At 46.3% G+C, this 19437-nt stretch overlaps 1 protein-coding gene across 1 annotated transcript; it reads left to right on the top strand.

Moving 5' to 3' along the window:
• The first annotated feature begins 11792 nt into the window (after positions 1-11792).
• Positions 11793-17459, top strand: LOC133121982 (NLR family CARD domain-containing protein 3-like). The gene is made up of 6 exons (XM_061231609.1): positions 11793-13604; positions 13966-14139; positions 15017-15190; positions 15292-15453; positions 16605-16651; positions 16807-17459. Exons 1-6 carry the CDS (start codon positions 11836-11838, stop codon positions 17346-17348), a joined length of 2868 nt encoding a protein of 955 aa, XP_061087593.1. The 5' UTR covers positions 11793-11835; the 3' UTR covers positions 17349-17459.
• Positions 17460-19437: the final 1978 nt, after the last annotated feature.

Raw genomic sequence — 19437 nt, 5'->3', positions numbered from 1 at the left:
TCCATCTCCCTCTAACATTCTCAATATATATGCAGTACTGTGCAAAGGTTTTGGGCAGGTGTGAAAAAATGCTGTAAAATAAGAATGCTTTCAAAAATAGGAATATTAATAGTTTTTTCACTGTTTGTTTGCCTTCAAAACTTGCATATACTTGCATATACTTTGCACACAGTTTTTGAAGGAAGCTGGTAGGTTGTTCCAAACATCTTGGAGAACTAGCCACAGTTCTTCTGTGGATTTAGGCAGCCTCAAATGCTTCTGTCTCTTCATGTAATCCCAGACTGTTATGTACGGCTCTGAGAACCCAAATGCAGACCACAGGATAATCCAAAATCGTTGTTTATTAGTCCGAAATCGTAGCCAGGAGATCCAATACAATGACAAAAACAAAGGCAGAAGAATAGTCGAAAACAGGCGAGGGGGTCAAAAATACAGAAATTCAAAAGGCTAAAGTACAGAAGGGCGAAGGCAAAACTCTAAACCAGAAAACAAAGCAGAATGTCAAAAAGCAGAAAAGCAGAAAGGCAAACAAAACTAAAGGGCAAGACAGGCTCGGAAATCAAAAGGCAAAGGGGTGTCTATCAAGAATCTCAAGAGGTAGGCTTACGAGGTATTCAGCACTAAGACTGATCAACATTCTGACAAAGAACAATGCAGAGACTGAGGTTTAAATACATGAGGGAAGGTGACAATCTAGGCGGGGCTGGGAAAAAGGTGGGCTAAACAAATAGACAACAGGTGGGGAAACATAATAGGGTAATAACATAATAATGGGAGGGCAACGAAAAATGCACGTAACAAAACATGTAAAACATACGGCTCCGGGTCAGGGAGTAGACATTTACATTATTGGCATTTGGCAGACACTCTTATCCAGAGCAACATACAGTTGATTAGACTAAGCTGGAGACAATCCTCCCCTGGAGCAATGTAGGGTTAAGGGCCTTGCTCAAGGGCCCAACGGCTGTGCAGATATTATTGTGGCTACACCGGGATTAGAACCACCGACCTTGCGTGTCTCAGTCATTTACCTTAACCACTACGCTACAGGCCGCCATATTGGATTTGCATAGATTGAAGACGTAGTGATAGTCAGAGACAGGTGCGAACACTTCGCTGAAACTAAACGAGTAATCAGGGATAGCATAGGGAGGCGGAGTTACAGAACAGTGCAGAAATACTAAGAGATTGCGTTAGTGAGTTAGTTACATGAATATTTCTAAACTACCCTACCCTAAAAGTGATTGTTAGTTAGTTAGTTAGACAGCCAGTAAGTGTATTAATCAGATTAGTACTGTACAAAACCTAGATTAGTAGTAGTTAGTAAGAATAGTGCTTTACAACATTTAACTACCAAGAAAAAGCAGGAAGTAAGAATCGCGAGTTTTAGAAGGAATGTTGAAAACCCGAAAACTACCGTAAACCCGAATAGTGGGACACGCAGACAGGGGAGTGACTCGGCTGGTGAACATTCAGACGCAGACATAACAGGTGAAGACAAATGAGAACTGTAATGGAAAACATTAACCAATGATCTATGAAAAATGAATAAATAACAAGAATAAAGATAAATACACACAGGACAAATACAGGAACATTACACAGACAGACTCGATGATGTTGAGATCAGGGCTCTGTGGGGGCCATACCATCACTTCAGGACTCCTTGTTCTTTACACTGAAGAAAGTTCTTAATGACATTGGCTGTATGTTTGGTGTCGTTGTCCTGCTGCTAGAATAGATTTGGGCCAATCGGATGCCTCCCTGATGGTACTGCATGATGGATAAGTATCTGCCTGTACTTCTCAGCATTGAGGAGACCATTCATTCTGACCAAATCCCCAACTCCCCAGCTTCACTGTTGCCTGCAGACACTCATTCTTGTATCGCTCTCCAGCCCTTCGGCAAACAAACTGCCTTCTGCTACAGCCAAATATTTATAATTCTCATCAGTCCAGAGAACCTGCTGCCATTTTTCTGAACCCCAGCTCCTGTCTTTTCATGCAAAGTTGATTTGATTGGCCTTGTTTCCATATTGGAGGTATGGCTTTTTGGCCGAAATTCTTTCATGAAGACCACTTCTGACCAGACTCCACACAGCAGATGGGTGTACCTGGGTGCCACTGGTTTCTGCCAATTCTGAGCTGATGGCACTGCTGGACATCTTCCGAATGCAAAGGGAAGTAAGCATTGAAATATATATCTTTCATCTGCTGCACTAAGTTTACTTGTGCTGTCCAAGCTCTGTTGAAGAAGTACATCTGGAAACCCCTGTCTGCGTGGGAGAGTGTCGCGGTGGGAGGTAGTGACTGATTGGGGCCACCAGGGGGCAGGGTCTCATTGCCTTCACCTGGTCCTCATTAGTGCCAGGGGAGCGTTCCCCCTGAGAGTATTTAAGGGCCGTGCTGACAATCGATCAACTCTTTGGTGTCCACTGTTCGCTCTGGCACAAAGCTGGTACGCACAAGGTAGACTCAGAGCTGGTTGAGTCAGGTAATGTGCTAGTTAGTGTTTCTGACAATCTTAAAAGGAAAAGGTAAGGAAGGTGTTCCGTTTGTTAGTGTGTGTTCACTGCTGACACCTTCCTATAGGTTCTTTGTTTTCGTTCTCTTTTATTTTTTGTGCTCGTGTGAGCCTGTGGTTGAGGGACGGTGTCCCCATGTATTTTGGTTTGTGGTTTTCTCCTGAGCTGCGAGTCAAGGTTTTATTTTCATGCCTAGTCTTTTTCTAGGTTGTTCTTTTATTTTATCCCCGGTCCGGAGTTTTCAGTGCTCAGCTTAAGCACTTATTTTGGTTGTGTAGTCGCCCTGTCTTTTAAGGGTTGTTTTATTTTCTCATAGCCGTATTGGGCTTTATTTTCTGAGTTGATCGGAGTTATCATCCGTATTATTTTCTGTTCCTCCCTCTGTTCCGTGAGTATTCCTCATTTGTATTTGTACATCCCTGTTTCTGTTTCTGTTTTGTGCGTTCGCATATAGGGGTACATTTAGTCGCGTCTGGCTCTCCGCCCATCTTCGACATTACAGGAGAGACCTTGCTGATGCAGTAGAACTACCTAGTTTTCTAGTCTTCTTGTTGTGCTCAGTCTTGCCATGGTGTATGACTTCTGACATTAAACTCTTCACCAACCTCACCTTGGAAGCAGAATTTGGCTGTTCCTCGCCCAGTTTTAACCCTCCTACACAGCTGTTTCTGTTTCAGTTAATGATTGTGTTTCAACCTACATATTAAATTGATTATCATTAGCTCCTGTTTGGTATAATTGGTTAATGTTGGTTGTTGGTATTCTGAGGACTTGGTCTTCCTTTTGTTATTTTGTATTTCCACACTCCACTTGCGCTGACATTCAAACACCCCTAAACTGATTCACTCTGCATCCAGACAGATTATTGAAAATAAAACTCTTTAAATATATTCTCCTCGTCTGGTCTCCATGTTTTGTTGTTGACTGCTTGAATGCCTAAAAATGTCTAAAACTTCTGCACGGTTACTTTATATCAGGACCTTACAGGTGATATTCTGACATAAGGCATTACAGGGGTGATATTTAGACATGATAAGGCATTACAGGGGTGATATTTAGACATGATAAGGCATTACAGGGGTGATATTTAGACATAAGGCATTACAGGGGTGATATTTAGACATAAGGCATTACAGGGGTGATATTTAGACATAAGGCATTACAGGGGTGATATTTAGACATAAGGCATTACAGGGGTGATATTTAGACATAAGGCATTACAGGAGTGATATTTAGACATAAGGCATTACAGGGGTGATATTTAGACATTATAATGCATTACAGGGGTGATATTTAGACATTATAATGCATTACAGGGGTGATATTTAGACAAGGCATTACAGGGGTGATATTTAGACATTATAATGCATTACAGGGGTGATATTTAGACATGATAAGGCATTACAGGGGTGATATTTAGACATTATAAGGCATTAATTTCTGTTCAGTTCTGTGAAGATTGCAGATCTGTTAGTGAACAGAAATAGCTCACATTCTTTTTTTCATGAATAAAAAACTCGGAAAAGGAAGCTTGGAAAAGGAAAGAAGAGAAAAACGCTCTGCTGTGGTGGAGAACGGCCAGAGATCCTGACATAATCGTTTCCTCTCTGGGCTTTGATGGCGTCAGACCCCCAGTCTCCAGTATTGTGACGGGAGCAGGAGTCCGGTAACAGGGCGAACAGGGAAGTAAAGAACCCTGCACTCATCCATCTGTCCATCCTTCTCTTTTCCCTTCTTCTGCCCCCGCTAGAATAACACGGAAGAGGATGTGAAACCGAGGGGTATGAACTGCAGAGAGAAGAGCGAGCAAACATGAGCAACAAACTGTCTGTGTGTCTGTCTATCTGTGTGTCTGTGTGTCTGTCTGTATCTGTCTGCCTGTCTGTCTCTCTGTGTCTGCCTGTCTGTCTGTCTGCCTGCCTGCCAACAAATTTAGTCACTTTCAACTGTATCAACCACAACCAGATCACTGCCCTTGGCAGAGACCCACTTCTGCCTTGGCCTACAATTCCCATCAAGACCGGGGCACGGACCCCACGAACACCAGGGCACGGACCCCACAAAGACCAGGGCACGGCCCTGTATTCTGGTATTTAGAAAATCATTGTGTATACACAAATCATTGTGTATAAACTCTAAAATACTCCGACTATATTTTTGTGCTCATTTAGAGACTTATAACCGACCGCTTTGTTAATTTCCTGTGGAAACCGGCCAGACGTTCCCCCCGGCAGCAGAGCCTGGAGAGATTCAGATGTTTCTGTGGGCGTGTCCACTCTTGCCGTGGAGAAGTGGATCTGGAGACGTTCAGGGACGGCTATGTACCCCCTCTTTCCAGATGACGTTTGAAAGGCAGGAACACTATCGACCGTCTGCAATGCTTGAGATGACAAGTAACCACACAAACCAAACGTAAACGGCTGGTTTTTAAATTGTGAAGATACAAGTCACCAAGAGGGAATACAGACGTACACGCGCTTCCCATTAACCAGAACGGCGGTTAATGGGAAGCGCTTGAGTGCTAAATCTCATCAGCATGGGATCTTGAGAAATTGGCACGTGTGTCCTACATTGGCCTGGAGAACCTCTAGCCATCAGCACATCAGAACACAGCAAATAAGAAGGTTGGGCGCCTGGTTTATTGTGATTCTCTTATTCTGTGGCCAGGAGGGCGTTAAGGGGAAACAAACTCACTTTGTAAAATGTAAAAATATAAAAAACATTTGATCAAGACGAGCAGAAAAGGAACACAGTAAATACCTGTGTTATCTTCAGCAGATAGACTTTTATGAATTTATTTTGTATTTATTGCCATTTCTTTGCTTTGAGCGCAGTGCCATTCTCAGCTGAACGAGCTGCTTCATTTCCCCAAGCATAAGCGCTGGAAAGCTGCATATTTATCTTTCACTATTTCAATGAATTTATTGGGTTCATACAGAAGATTTATTTGTTCTGAAATAATTTAATGTTTTATTTGTCCCTGAATATAATCTCCCTGCTGCGCCTCCTGGGATGAAGTAAGCGGGGCGTGTTTAAACTGAGCCATAGTGTGTGTGTGCGCTGGAGCACTGAGTGTTTAAACTGAGCCATAGTGTGTGTGCGCTGGAGCACTGAGTGTTTAAACTGAGCCATAGTGTGTGTGTGCGCTGGAGCACTGAGTGTTTAAACTGAGCCGCAGTGTGTGTGCGCTGGAGCACTGAGTGTTTAAACTGAGCCATAGTGTGTGTGCGCTGGAGCACTGAGTGTTTAAACTGAGCCATAGTGTGTGTGTGCGCTGGAGCACTGAGTGTTTAAACTGAGCCATAGTGTGTGTGTGTGCGCTGGAGCACTGAGTGTTTAAACTGAGCCATAGTGTGTGTGTGTGCGCTGGAGCACTGAGTGTTTAAACTGAGCCATAGTGTGTGTGCGCTGGAGCACTGAGTGTTTAAACTGAGCCGCAGTGTGTGTGTGCGCTGGAGCACTGAGTGTTTAAACTGAGCCATAGTGTATGTGCGCTGGAGCACTGAGTGTTTAAACTGAGCCATAGCGTGTGTGCGCTGGAGCACTGAGTGTTTAAACTGAGCCGCAGTGTGTGTGTGCGCTGGAGCACTGAGTGTTTAAACTGAGCCATAGTGTGTGTGTGCGCTGGAGCACTGAGTGTTTGAACTGAGCCATAGTGTGTGTGTGTGCTGGAGCACTGAGTGTTTAAACTGAGCCATAGTGTGTGTGTGCGCTGGAGCACTGAGTGTTTAAACTGAGCCGCAGTGTGTGTGCGCTGGAGCACTGAGTGTTTAAACTGAGCCATAGTGTGTGTGTGCGCTGGCGCACTGAGTGTTTAAACTGAGCCATAGTGTGTGTGTGCTGGAGCACTGAGTGTTTAAACTGAGCCGCAGTGTGTGTGCGCTGGAGCACTGAGTGTTTAAACTGAGCCATAGTGTGTGTGTGCGCTGGAGCACTGAGTGTTTAAACTGAGCCATAGTGTGTGTGCGCTGGAGCACTGAGTGTTTAAACTGATCCGCAGTGTGTGTGTGCGCTGGAGCACTGAGTGTTTAAACTGAGCCATAGTGTGTGTGCGCTGGAGCACTGAGTGTTTAAACTGAGCCATAGTGTGTGTGTGCTGGAGCACTGAGTGTTTAAACTGAGCCATAGTGTGTGTGTGCGCTGGAGCACTGAGTGTTTAAACTGAGCCATAGTGTGTGTGTGCGCTGGAGCACTGAGTGTTTAAACTGAGCCATAGTGTGTGTGTGCGCTGGAGCACTGAGTGTTTAAACTGAGCCATAGTGTGTGTGTGCTGGAGCACTGAGTGTTTAAACTGAGCCATAGTGTGTGTGTGCTGGAGCACTGAGTGTTTAAACTGAGCCATAGTGTGTGTGTGCTGGAGCACTGAGTGTTTAAACTGAGCCATAGTGTGTGTGCACTGGAGCACTGAGTGTTGAAACTGAGCCATAGTGTGTGTGTGCGCTGGAGCACTGAGTGTTTAAACTGAGCCGCAGTGTGTGTGTGCGCTGGAGCACTGAGTGTTTAAACTGAGCCATAGTGTGTGTGTGCGCTGGAGCACTGAGTGTTTAAACTGAGCCATAGTGTGTGTGTGCGCTGGAGCACTGAGTGTTTAAACTGAGCCATAGTGTGTGTGTGCGCTGGAGCACTGAGTGTTTAAACTGAGCCATAGTGTGTGTGCGCTGGAGCACTGAGTGTTTAAACTGAGCCATAGTGTGTGTGTGTGCTGGAGCACTGAGTGTTTAAACTGAGCCATAGTGTGTGTGTGCGCTGGAGCACTGAGTGTTTAAACTGAGCCGCAGTGTGTGTGTGCTGGAGCACTGAGTGTTTAAACTGAGCCATAGTGTGTGTGTGCGCTGGAGCACTGAGTGTTTAAACTGAGCCATAGTGTGTGTGCGCTTGAGCACTGAGTGTTTAAACTGACCCGCAGTGTGTGTGTGCTGGAGCACTGAGTGTTTAAACTGAGCCGCAGTGTGTGTGTGCGCTGGAGCACTGAGTGTTTAAACTGAGCCGCGGTGTGTGTGTGCGCTGGAGCACTGAGTGTTTAAACTGAGCCATAGTGTGTGTGCGCTGGAGCACTGAGTGTTTAAACTGAGCCGCAGTGTGTGTGCGCTGGAGCACTGAGTGTTTAAACTGAGCCATAGTGTGTGTGTGCGCTGGAGCACTGAGTGTTTAAACTGAGCCATAGTGTGTGTGTGCGCTGGAGCACTGAGTGTTTAAACTGAGCCGCAGTGTGTGTGTGCTGGAGCACTGAGTGTTTAAACTGAGCCATAGTGTGTGTGTGTGCTGGAGCACTGAGTGTTTAAACTGAGCCATAGTGTGTGTGTGCGCTGGAGCACTGAGTGTTTAAACTGAGCCATAGTGTGTGTGTGTGCTGGAGCACTGAGTGTTTAAACTGAGCCGCGGTGTGTGTGTGCGCTGGAGCACTGAGTGTTTAAACTGAGCCATAGTGTGTGTGCGCTGGAGCACTGAGTGTTTAAACTGAGCCATAGTGTGTGTGCGCTGGAGCACTGAGTGTTTAAACTGAGCCATAGTGTGTGTGTGCGCTGGAGCACTGAGTGTTTAAACTGAGCCATAGTGTATGTGTGTGCTGGAGCACTGAGTGTTTAAACTGAGCCATAGTGTGTGTGCGCTGGAGCACTGAGTGTTTAAACTGAGCCATAGTGTGTGTGTGCGCTGGAGCACTGAGTGTTTAAACTGAGCCATAGTGTGTGTGCGCTGGAGCACTGAGTGTTTAAACTGAGCCATAGTGTGTGTGTGCGCTGGAGCACTGAGTGTTTAAACTGAGCCATAGTGTGTGTGTGCGCTGGAGCACTGAGTGTTTAAACTGAGCCATAGTGTGTGTGTGCGCTGGAGCACTGAGTGTTTAAACTGAGCCATAGTGTGTGTGTGCGCTGGAGCACTGAGTGTTTAAACTGAGCCATAGTGTGTGTGTGTGCTGGAGCACTGAGTGTTTAAACTGAGCCATAGTGTGTGTGTGCTGGAGCACTGAGTGTTTAAACTGAGCCATAGTGTGTGTGCGCTGGAGCACTGAGTGTTTAAACTGAGCCATAGTGTGTGTGTGCGCTGGAGCACTGAGTGTTTAAACTGAGCCATAGTGTGTGTGCGCTGGAGCACTGAGTGTTTAAACTGAGCCATAGTGTGTGTGTGCGCTGGAGCACTGAGTGTTTAAACTGAGCCATAGTGTGTGTGTGCGCTGGAGCACTGAGTGTTTAAACTGAGCCATAGTGTGTGTGTGTGCTGGCGCACTGAGTGTTTAAACTGAGCCATAGTGTGTGTGTGCGCTGGAGCACTGAGTGTTTAAACTGAGCCATAGTGTGTGTGTGCGCTGGAGCACTGAGTGTTTAAACTGAGCCATAGTGTGTGTGCGCTGGAGCACTGAGTGTTTAAACTGAGCCATAGTGTGTGTGTGCGCTGGAGCACTGAGTGTTTAAACTGAGCCATAGTGTGTGTGCGCTGGAGCACTGAGTGTTTAAACTGAGCCATAGTGTGTGTGTGTGCTGGAGCACTGAGTGTTTAAACTGAGCCATAGTGTGTGTGTGCGCTGGAGCACTGAGTGTTTAAACTGAGCCGCAGTGTGTGTGTGCGCTGGAGCACTGAGTGTTTAAACTGAGCCATAGTTTGTGTGCTGGAGCACTGAGTGTTTAAACTGAGCCCTAGTGTGTGTGTGCGCTGGAGCACTGAGTGTTTAAACTGAGCCATAGTGTGTGTGTGTGCTGGAGCACTGAGTGTTTAAACTGAGCCGCGGTGTGTGTGTGCGCTGGAGCACTGAGTGTTTAAACTGAGCCATAGTGTGTGTGCGCTGGAGCACTGAGTGTTTAAACTGAGCCATAGTGTGTGTGCGCTGGAGCACTGAGTGTTTAAACTGAGCCATAGTGTGTGTGTGCGCTGGAGCACTGAGTGTTTAAACTGAGCCATAGTGTGTGTGTGTGCTGGAGCACTGAGTGTTTAAACTGAGCCATAGTGTGTGTGCGCTGGAGCACTGAGTGTTTAAACTGAGCCATAGTGTGTGTGTGCGCTGGAGCACTGAGTGTTTAAACTGAGCCATAGTGTGTGTGTGCGCTGGAGCACTGAGTGTTTAAACTGAGCCATAGTGTGTGTGTGCGCTGGAGCACTGAGTGTTTAAACTGAGCCATAGTGTGTGTGTGCGCTGGAGCACTGAGTGTTTAAACTGAGCCATAGTGTGTGTGTGCGCTGGAGCACTGAGTGTTTAAACTGAGCCATAGTGTGTGTGTGTGCTGGAGCACTGAGTGTTTAAACTGAGCCATAGTGTGTGTGTGCTGGAGCACTGAGTGTTTAAACTGAGCCATAGTGTGTGTGCGCTGGAGCACTGAGTGTTTAAACTGAGCCATAGTGTGTGTGTGCGCTGGAGCACTGAGTGTTTAAACTGAGCCATAGTGTGTGTGCGCTGGAGCACTGAGTGTTTAAACTGAGCCATAGTGTGTGTGTGCGCTGGAGCACTGAGTGTTTAAACTGAGCCATAGTGTGTGTGTGCGCTGGAGCACTGAGTGTTTAAACTGAGCCATAGTGTGTGTGTGTGCTGGCGCACTGAGTGTTTAAACTGAGCCATAGTGTGTGTGTGCGCTGGAGCACTGAGTGTTTAAACTGAGCCATAGTGTGTGTGTGCGCTGGAGCACTGAGTGTTTAAACTGAGCCATAGTGTGTGTGCGCTGGAGCACTGAGTGTTTAAACTGAGCCATAGTGTGTGTGTGCGCTGGAGCACTGAGTGTTTAAACTGAGCCATAGTGTGTGTGCGCTGGAGCACTGAGTGTTTAAACTGAGCCATAGTGTGTGTGTGTGCTGGAGCACTGAGTGTTTAAACTGAGCCATAGTGTGTGTGTGCGCTGGAGCACTGAGTGTTTAAACTGAGCCGCAGTGTGTGTGTGCGCTGGAGCACTGAGTGTTTAAACTGAGCCATAGTTTGTGTGCTGGAGCACTGAGTGTTTAAACTGAGCCCTAGTGTGTGTGTGCGCTGGAGCACTGAGTGTTTAAACTGAGCCATAGTGTGTGTGTGCGCTGGAGCACTGAGTGTGACAGGTGTCGTCACCTTGATGAAGAGTTCCTATGGTAACAAGCTGGTGCAGGTCACACTGGAGATCTTAAAGAAAATTTCGAGAAATGACCTCGTTGAGAGACTGGAAAGTGGTAAGATGCATCCATCTCAGGATCCATCTCAGGTTCCACGTTGTTTACTGGCCTATAAGCCTTAAATGCCACACATCCTTTCACTAATGTTCAGTGGAGCTTGACTCTGTGAAAGAAACCGCTCTGACCACTGCTGCCCCATTCAGGGGTATACCATCCTCCTCAGAGTGGATGACTTTCATATTGTAACGCGTCTCCTTTCTCTGCAGGTGCTGAAGTCAGAAGGCAGACTGTGAGGAAACGATCAGGGTAAGTGTCCATTCAACCCTGTCAGTCACACCCTCTACAGAATCTACCCTTTAAGGCAGCTCTACTCAACTCCTGGTCCTGTGGCCCACAGGGTCTGCAGGCATTCACTCCAACCGTGCGCTACACCACCTGATTTAACTACTCCACTTATTATCTGAACCAAGCAGGTGAAGCAATTGATGAAATCCGGTGGTGTAGCGCACAGTTGGGAGTGAATACCTACAGACACTGCGGCCTGCAGGACAAAAATAATAATTGTAATAATTTTAAATGAAAATGTATTTGAAGTCCTTGCCTTGTCAGGGAGGATCTGAGCTCTGCAGCTGCAGCCGGTGATTACAGCCCTGAGAGGAAGCGCGAGAGGAGCTTGAATGCAGAGCCTGTGTCTGAGACCCAGCAGGGAGGGGCACAGGTAAGGCCTTCATGCTCACCTGAGTCTATACTTGTATTCACTCACTCACCATAATGCTTTGTGTTTTATATTCACTCACCTTAATGCTTTGTGTTTTATATTCACTCACCTTAATGCTTTGTGTTTTATATTCACTCACCTTAATGCTTTGTGTTTTATATTCACTCACCTTAATGCTTTGTGTTTTATATTCACTCACCTTAATGCTTTGTGTTTTATATTCACTCACCTTAATGCTTTGTGTTTTATATTCACTCACCTTATTGCTTTGTGTTTTATATTCACTCACCTTAATGCTTCATGTTCTTTCTTTGCTCATTTCTTATTTTAGATTCTGTATTCTTCAGTGGCAGGTGTGCTTTATCTGTTGTATTTATTTCTCAGCCGTCCCTGACTGTTGATGCATTCCTGAGCTCCAATCACCAGGATCTGGACACAGAAAAAAGTAACTTATTTTTACACTATTTATGACTGGTTGCAAAACAATATAATTGAGAGTCCTGCAACAGCTTCTCGTATGAATGTCTAAATGACTGTTTTTACAGACCAATGTGCTCAACGTGTCCAGAAGAACCTGAAGTTGATTCTGAAGCAGAAGTATGAGTGCATATATGAAGGGGTTGCTAAGCCAGGAAAACATGCCCTCCTCAAGAATATTTACACAGAGCTCTTCATCACAGAGGGGGACTGTGAACGGGTCAATAATGAACACGAGGTGTGGCAGATTGAAACAGCAACCAGGACACAGCCTACACAAGACACTGCAATTAAATGCAACGACATCTTTAGACCCTTAGCTGGACAAGGCAGACCCATCAAAACTGTAATGACCAAGGGCATCGCTGGTATTGGAAAAACGGTCTCTGTGCAGAAGTTCATTCTTGACTGGGTGGAAGGAAAAGCTAATGAGGATATTGATTTCATGTTTGTCCTTCCTTTTCGGGAGCTGAACTTACTTAATGATGAGCAGCACAGTCTCCTTGAGCTTCTGCAGGTATTTCACCCTGGAACGAAAGAGTTTGAAAACATTGAGCCTGAAAATTACAAGGTTTTGTTCATCTTTGATGGTCTGGATGAAAGCAAACATCCCTTGAATTTCAGACACAATAAGATCCTGTCTGATGCAAGGAAGACATCCCCAGTGGATGTGCTACTGACAAACCTCATTAAGGGGAATCTACTTCCCTATGCTCTCCTCTGGATCACCTCCCGACCAGCAGCAGCCAATCAGATCCCTCCAAAATGCATCCACCGACTGACAGAGGTCAGAGGGTTCAATGATGCACAGAAAGAGGTGTATTTCAGGAAAAGATACGCAGATCAGAATCTGGCTGGTAGAATTATCTCACACATAAAGACATCCAGGAGTCTGCACATCATGTGCCATATACCAGTCTTCTGCTGGATGTCTGCCGCTGTTCTGGGGAGACTTTTGGGTGGAACTGACAGGGAAATAATCCCTAAAACTCTGACTGAAATGTACACACATTTCCTGCTCATTCAGTCAGACTTCAAGAATGAGAAATATGAGGACAGATCTGAGAAGTCAGAGAAAGAAATCCTCCTAAAACTGGGGCAGCTAGCTTTTCAACACCTGAAGAAGGGCAATCTGATGTTTTATGAGGAGGACCTGCAAGAGTGTGGCATTGATGTCACAGAAGCTTCTGTGTACTCTGGGGTGTGCACAGAGATCTTTAAAGAGGAGCCTGTGCTGCATCAGAAGAAAGTCTACTGCTTTGTGCATCTGAGCCTGCAGGAGTACATGGCTGCTTTGTATGTGATTCATTCCTTCATCAGCAAGAACTTCAGGGCATTGAAGAATTTTTTTGGTCTAAAGACTTTAGCGCCACTCCATGATTTGCACAAGAAAGCTATTAAGAAGGCTTTGGAGAGTGAGAATGGACATCTGGACCTCTTTCTCCGATTCCTTCTGGGCCTCTCACTGGACTCCAATCAGCGCCTTCTCCCAGGTCTACTGCCAGAGACTGGAAGCAACTCTGAGAGCATCCAGAAAACAGTTCAGCACATCAAGGTCTTTAAAGAGAAAGATCCCTCTCCAGAAAGATGCATCAATCTGTTTCATTGTTTGTCTGAACTCAATGATGATTCAATTCTGATGGAAACCGAAAAGTTGGAGCATTCCAGTCAAAAGTTCTTACCTGCGCACTGCTCCATCCTGGCCTATACACTCCTCAGATCGGAAAAGGCGTTTGATACATTTAACCTGAGAGGGTACAACACCTCAGAAGAGGGGCGAAGGCGACTGGTCCCAGCTGTGAAGTGTTGCAAGAAGGCTGTGTAAGTATTAACCTGGAGCTCACTACTATAATCTACCATCGAAATCTCAACCCCGGTCTATCATAGATAACACTGTTCATGTTTAGCATCAATCAATAACATTTATCAATATTCGTGATATATTTGGTCTAAAATAAATCAGATTAATCAAATTCAACTTGCATTATATTTGGAGGTAGTTGTGGTCAATATTCTGCTGGTATGTAAACATCCCATTGTGCATCCACCAGCCACCAACATTTTGCTGACCGATAACATCCCATAATAAGTGATAGGAGACAGTTGGTTGTTTGATAGAAAACAAGGTATTAAACCGTAACCCTGAGCTGAGATTCTGATGCACTATTGTGCTTTTCTCCAGACTCAGGGGCTGTAATCTCACAGAGAAATCTCTTCAGCTCGTGGACTCCGCCCTGCAGTCAGTCTCCTCCCCCCTCAGAGAGCTGGACCTCAGCAACAACAACCTGCAAGATTCAGGAGTGGAGCTGCTCTGTGCTGGACTGAAGAGCACAAACTGTAAACTACAGACTTTGAGGTAAGGTGTGATGTTCCAAGTCCAGATTAACTCATTTAACTCACATTTTACCCTGCACCATTTGACCATCCAACACATTACTCAAACTCAATTAATAGTTCTATAAATGACTTTTTTATGTAAAAACACGCAGCTGCTGGCTCTGTTGCTACCTAACCCAGCCAGCTCTCTAACGTAGCTGCTGGCTTTGTTGCTACCTAACCCAGCCAGCTCTCTAACGTAGCTGCTGGCTCTGTTGCTACCTAACCCAGCCAGCTCTCTAACGTAGCTGCTGGCTCTGTTGCTACCTAACCCAGCCAGCTCTCTAACGTAGCTGCTGGCTCTGTTGCTCCCTAACCCAGCCAGCTGTCTAACGTAGCTGCTGGCTCTGTTGCTACCTAACCCAGCCAGCTCTGTAACGTAGCTGCTGACTCTGTTGCTACCTAACCCAGCCAGCTCTCTAACGTAGCTGCTGACTCTGTTGCTACCTAACCCAGCCAGCTCTGTAACGTAGCTGCTGACTCTGTTGCTACCTAACCCAGCCAGCTCTCTAACGTAGCTGCTGGCTCTGTTGCTACCTAACCCAGCCAGCTCTCTAACGTAGCTGCTGGCTCTGTTGCTACCTAACCCAGCCAGCTCTCTAACGTAGCTGCTGGCTCTGTTGCTACCTAACCCAGCCAGCTCTCTAACGTAGCTGCAGGGCAAGGTGAGAAGTGAGTCAGAGGCTACGATGCTGCCGCCCTCGTCTAAGTTTGTTAATGTTAGATAATGAGTGACTTGTTTGATCTGAATTTCAATTTCTTGTGTATACACCACAAAAACGGCAATGCTTTTGGAGGGCACAGTGTATGAAAATGATAGTAAATATGTGTGTGTGTGTGTGTCTCTGTTCTCTCAGGCTCAGGGAGTGTTATCTCACAGAGGGCTGCTGTGATGTTCTGGCCTCAGTCCTGCGTTCTCCTCACTCAGAGCTGAGTAATCTGGAGCTCAGAGACAACAAGCTGCAGGACTCAGGAGTGAGAGCGCTCTCTGCTGGACTGGAGGACCCACACTGTAAACTGCAGAGACTGGGGTGAGCAGTGTAGCCACATAGTCATCATACACTAATTTATTTGAGACTTAATGGTTCACCTTTAGATGAGCACCTTAGACCTTCTGCTTTCCTCTCTGCAGGCTGTCAGGCTGTGGAGTCACAGAGAGAGGCTGTGATTCTCTGGCTTCAGCTCTGCGTTCAAACGCCTCACACCTGAGAGAACTGGACCTGAGCTATAATCACCCTGGAGACTCAGGAGTGAGAGCGCTGTCTGCTGCTAAACTGGACACACTCACACTGCTGTAAGTACACACACACTCACACACTGTTGTAAGTACACACACACTCAAACTCACACTCACATACACACACACACACACACACACACACACTGCTGTAAGAACAGACACACACACACACACCTGAGAGCTGGACCTGGGCTACAATCACCCAGGGGAGTCAGGAGTGAGAGTGCTCTCTGCTAGTCTGGACACTGCTGTAAGTACAGAGGGGAGTATGTAGGGAACAGGAAGGGCTCAGAGCTAGTCCTGCCAGTGTGTGGAGCTCTCCCATTGGCTCAGAGCTAGTCCTGCCAGTGTGTGGAGCTCTCCCATTGGTCCAGAGCTAGCACTCCCATTGGCTCAGAGCTGAGACTCTCATTACATTTACATTATTGGCATTTGGCATACGCTCTTATCCAGAGCGACGTACAGTTGATTAGACTAAGCAGGAGACAATCCTCCCCTGGAGCAATGCAGGGTTAAGGGCCTTGCTCAAGGGTCCAACCACTGTGAGGATCTTATTGTGGCTACACCGGGATTAGAACCACCAACCTTGCCTGTCCCAGTCATTTACCATTTTTTACATTTTTTACATTTTTGTCATTTGGCAGACGCTTTTAATCCAAAGCAACTTACAAATGCATAGGTTCTACCACAAGTCAAAGCATCACATCCATAACTAGGAAAATACACATGGAATGCTGTTCTAAACATAGTCGTCATCATAAGTGCCATTTTTTTTTTTTTTTTTTTTGGGTAGACAAGGAGGAGAGGGATATCAGAAAGGGGGGGGGGGCAGGGGAAATCAGGAGGGAGGACTAAGGTAGAGTTTGAAAAGGTGTGTTTTGAGTCTGCGTCAAATTGGGGGGAGGGATTCTGCTGTCCTGACAGTGAAAGGCAAGTCATTCCACCACTGAGGAACCAGAACAGAAAACAGGCGTGAACGTGCAGCTCGACCGCCAGGTGCTCGTAGTGAGGGAACCATAAGGCGACCAGAGCTGGCAGACCGGAATGGTCTAGCTGGGGAGTAGGGAGTGATCAAGGATTGTATGTAAGGTGGGGCAGTCCCCTTAGCAGCCTGAAATGCCAACACTAGGGCCTTGAATCGGATACCTTAACCACTACGCTACAGGCCGCCCTCAGTCAGTCTGTTTGTCCTTCTGTCCCTACAGTGTAGACCATGGAGGAGAGATCAGGCTGAAACCAGGACTGAGGAAATGTAAGTCTCTCTGCCCTGAATCCTGTGACATGGAGACAGCACATGCACTGACTAGCATTGGAAGGACAGGGACGTGATTTAAACTTCATTATGAGTTATTCTGCATATTGGATCCTAGTATTGATGCTGTCTGCTCTAACCTCTGTTTACTGCAGATGCTGTTGCACTCACACTGGACCCCAGCTCTGTACACAGAAAGCTGTCTCTGTCTGAGGGGAACAGGAGGGTGACATGGGGGAATGAGCAGCCATATCCCGATCATCCAAAGCGATTTAGCATGTATCACCAGGTGCTGTGCCAGGAGGGGCTGTCTGAGCGCTGCTACTGGGAGGCAGAGTGGGAGGTGGAGAAGGGTGGGAAATGGCCCTGTCTCGCAGTGGCCTATGAAACGCTTGGCAGGAAAGGACGGGGTGCTGAAATGCAGTTTGGACACAATGACAAGTCCTGGAGTCTGTGCTGTTCTAAACAGAAGTACTCTGCCGCTCACAGAAATATCTCCACTGACATACCTACTGCCCCCCCTTCCTGCAGAGTAGGGGTGTACCTGGACTATCCGGCCGACACTCTGTCCTTCTACAGCGTCTCCTCTGACACACGTACCCTCCTGCACACTTTCCACAGCACCTTCACCCAGCCCCTCTACCCTGGGTTTAAACTGAATAAGGGCAACTCGCTGTCCCTGTGCATGCTGGGATAGGTTCCTGGGTGTGTGGCTCTCGGTGTAAAAGAAAATCTTAATGTGCAAGAAATTCCAGAAGTCGACCAGCTCATGCCTCGGCACAGTGAGTGAGTCTGCCTGCAAGAGGGGAGTCAGTTTTAGATCTGCTGTTATGTACTGATCCTGACAGAATTTGACTTACTTGTGAGCTAGCAGAGTTAAGCCTGCTACACAAGGAGCAATTGGAAAGAGCTCTTGGGGAAGTCTGTATCGTAGTGGTCAAGGAACGTGACTGTGACATACAAGTTTGATGGTTTGATCCCCATTGTAGCCACAATAAGACCCGCACAGCTGTTGGGCCCTTGAGCAAGGCCCTTAACGCTGCATTGCTCCAGGGGAGGATTGTCTCCTGCTTAGTCTAATCAACTGTACATCTGCCAAATGCCATTAATGTAATGTAATGTAAAAGTCTTGTTCTTCAGACTCAGCTCTGAGGCATGATGGGACATTATTGCCCTGCTTCTACACATGAGCCTGTTTTGCTCGACTGTCTGTGCTGTCCAGCTGGCTATAGTTCCTACCTTCCCTAAATTTGTCTGTGGAGAATTTGAACATGGGAATAGCTCTGGAAGGTAATCCTGGTTTGTTAGAACGAAACGTTTGTTGACCTTAGGAGACTCCTTTTTTCCCTTTTCAAGCGAATGACTTGCCACTAGAGAAACCACTCTGGAAATCTTGCACATTATCTTACCTGAGATTGTTTTTCTGCTCTTTACCGTGTTGGGAGTCAGGTATGGGCAGTGTCCCTGTGGACGTTGTGATCACATGATGCTATGGGCAGTGTCCCTGTGGACGCTGTGATCACATGATACTATGGGCAGTGTCCCTGTGGATGCTGTGATCACATGATGCTATGGGCAGTGTCCCTGTGGATGCAGTGATCACATGATGCTATGGGCAGTGTCCCTGTGGACGCTGTGATCACATGATGCTATGGGCAGTGTCCCTGTGGATGTTGTGATCACATGATGCTATGGGCAGTGTCCCTGTGGACGCTGTGATCACATGATACTATGGGCAGTGTCCCTGTGGACGCTGTGATCACATGATGCTATGGGCAGTGTCCCTGTGGACGCTGTGATCACATGATGCTATGGGCAGTGTCCCTGTGGACGCTGTGATCACATGATGCTATGGGCAGTGTCCCTGTGGATGCTGTGATCACATGATGTGGGTTTACTATGCTTTATTTTAATGGGGACCAAAGAGTTTGCCCTTCTGTATTTTTCTGCTTTTGTTCAGACTGGTAGAAAGCAGACGGAGAAAGGACCACATCAGTTTACTGTACTTTTATGCTTTCATAATTACTAATTACATTTTAATTACTGTCCATTTTGATTTTGTTTTGTAAAAGCAGCTTGCGATGGTGTAATGTTTCTGTACTTGTCCTGTTTCTTGAGTCCCGAGCCATTTATTCCTTCCCCCGGTTCTAGCCTCCTTGTTCCTGAGTCCTTGCCCTTGTTTGTCTGGATTTCCAGTTTTGACCCCTGCCTGCTTCCCTGGACTATTCTTTTGTTGTTTTGGATATCTGTACCTCTGCCTTGTTGGACTGACCCCCTGGTTCTTGACTCCACTCTGTCTGCCCCTGCTTTTGAAATTAAACCTGCCATTTTTTCTGCACCTGCTTTTGGTTCTTCTGTTCCCCCCGGTGTAACAAAAACAGCCTGTTTGGTTAAATCTGACACAGCCTGACGCACAAACACAAACACACGTTCACACACTCATATTTCAGACGCATATACAGTGCTGTGAGCGTATTTCCCCCTTCCTGATTTAATCTATTATTGCATATTTGAAACAGGATGGTTTCAGATATTTAGACAAAATGTTATATTAGGCAAAGGGTACCTACGTATGTAAATGCGAAACTGATTTTTTTAAAATCGTTTCATTTATTTCATAAAATAAAAACTTTTCAAACTCATGTTTCCCCTGAGAAAAAGTAATTACCCCTTAACCTTCCCTGTCGCTGTCTCCCCTGCTCTGTATGGAATATGTACAGCAATTCCTTCTCTGATATTAGCGCTGAATGTATCTGTTAAGCATGAACTTACTGCTAGGCTAACAG

The sequence above is a fragment of the Conger conger genome, chromosome 2, assembly GCF_963514075.1.
Source record: "Conger conger chromosome 2, fConCon1.1, whole genome shotgun sequence".
Taxonomy (NCBI): domain Eukaryota; kingdom Metazoa; phylum Chordata; class Actinopteri; order Anguilliformes; family Congridae; genus Conger; species Conger conger.
The sequence above is the reverse complement of the archived record's forward strand: the minus strand, read 5'-3'. Positions and strand labels throughout refer to the sequence as shown.

Coding starts and splice junctions, on each gene's coding strand:
- LOC133121982 (XM_061231609.1), top strand. CDS start 11,836: ATGACTGTTTTTACAGACCAATGTGCTCAACGTGTCCAGAAGAACCTG. Junction 14,140..15,016: donor TGTAAACTACAGACTTTGAG/GTAAGGTGTGAT, acceptor CTGTTCTCTCAG/GCTCAGGGAGTGTTATCTCA. Junction 15,454..16,604: donor CTGGACACACTCACACTGCT/GTAAGTACACAC, acceptor CTGTCCCTACAG/TGTAGACCATGGAGGAGAGA.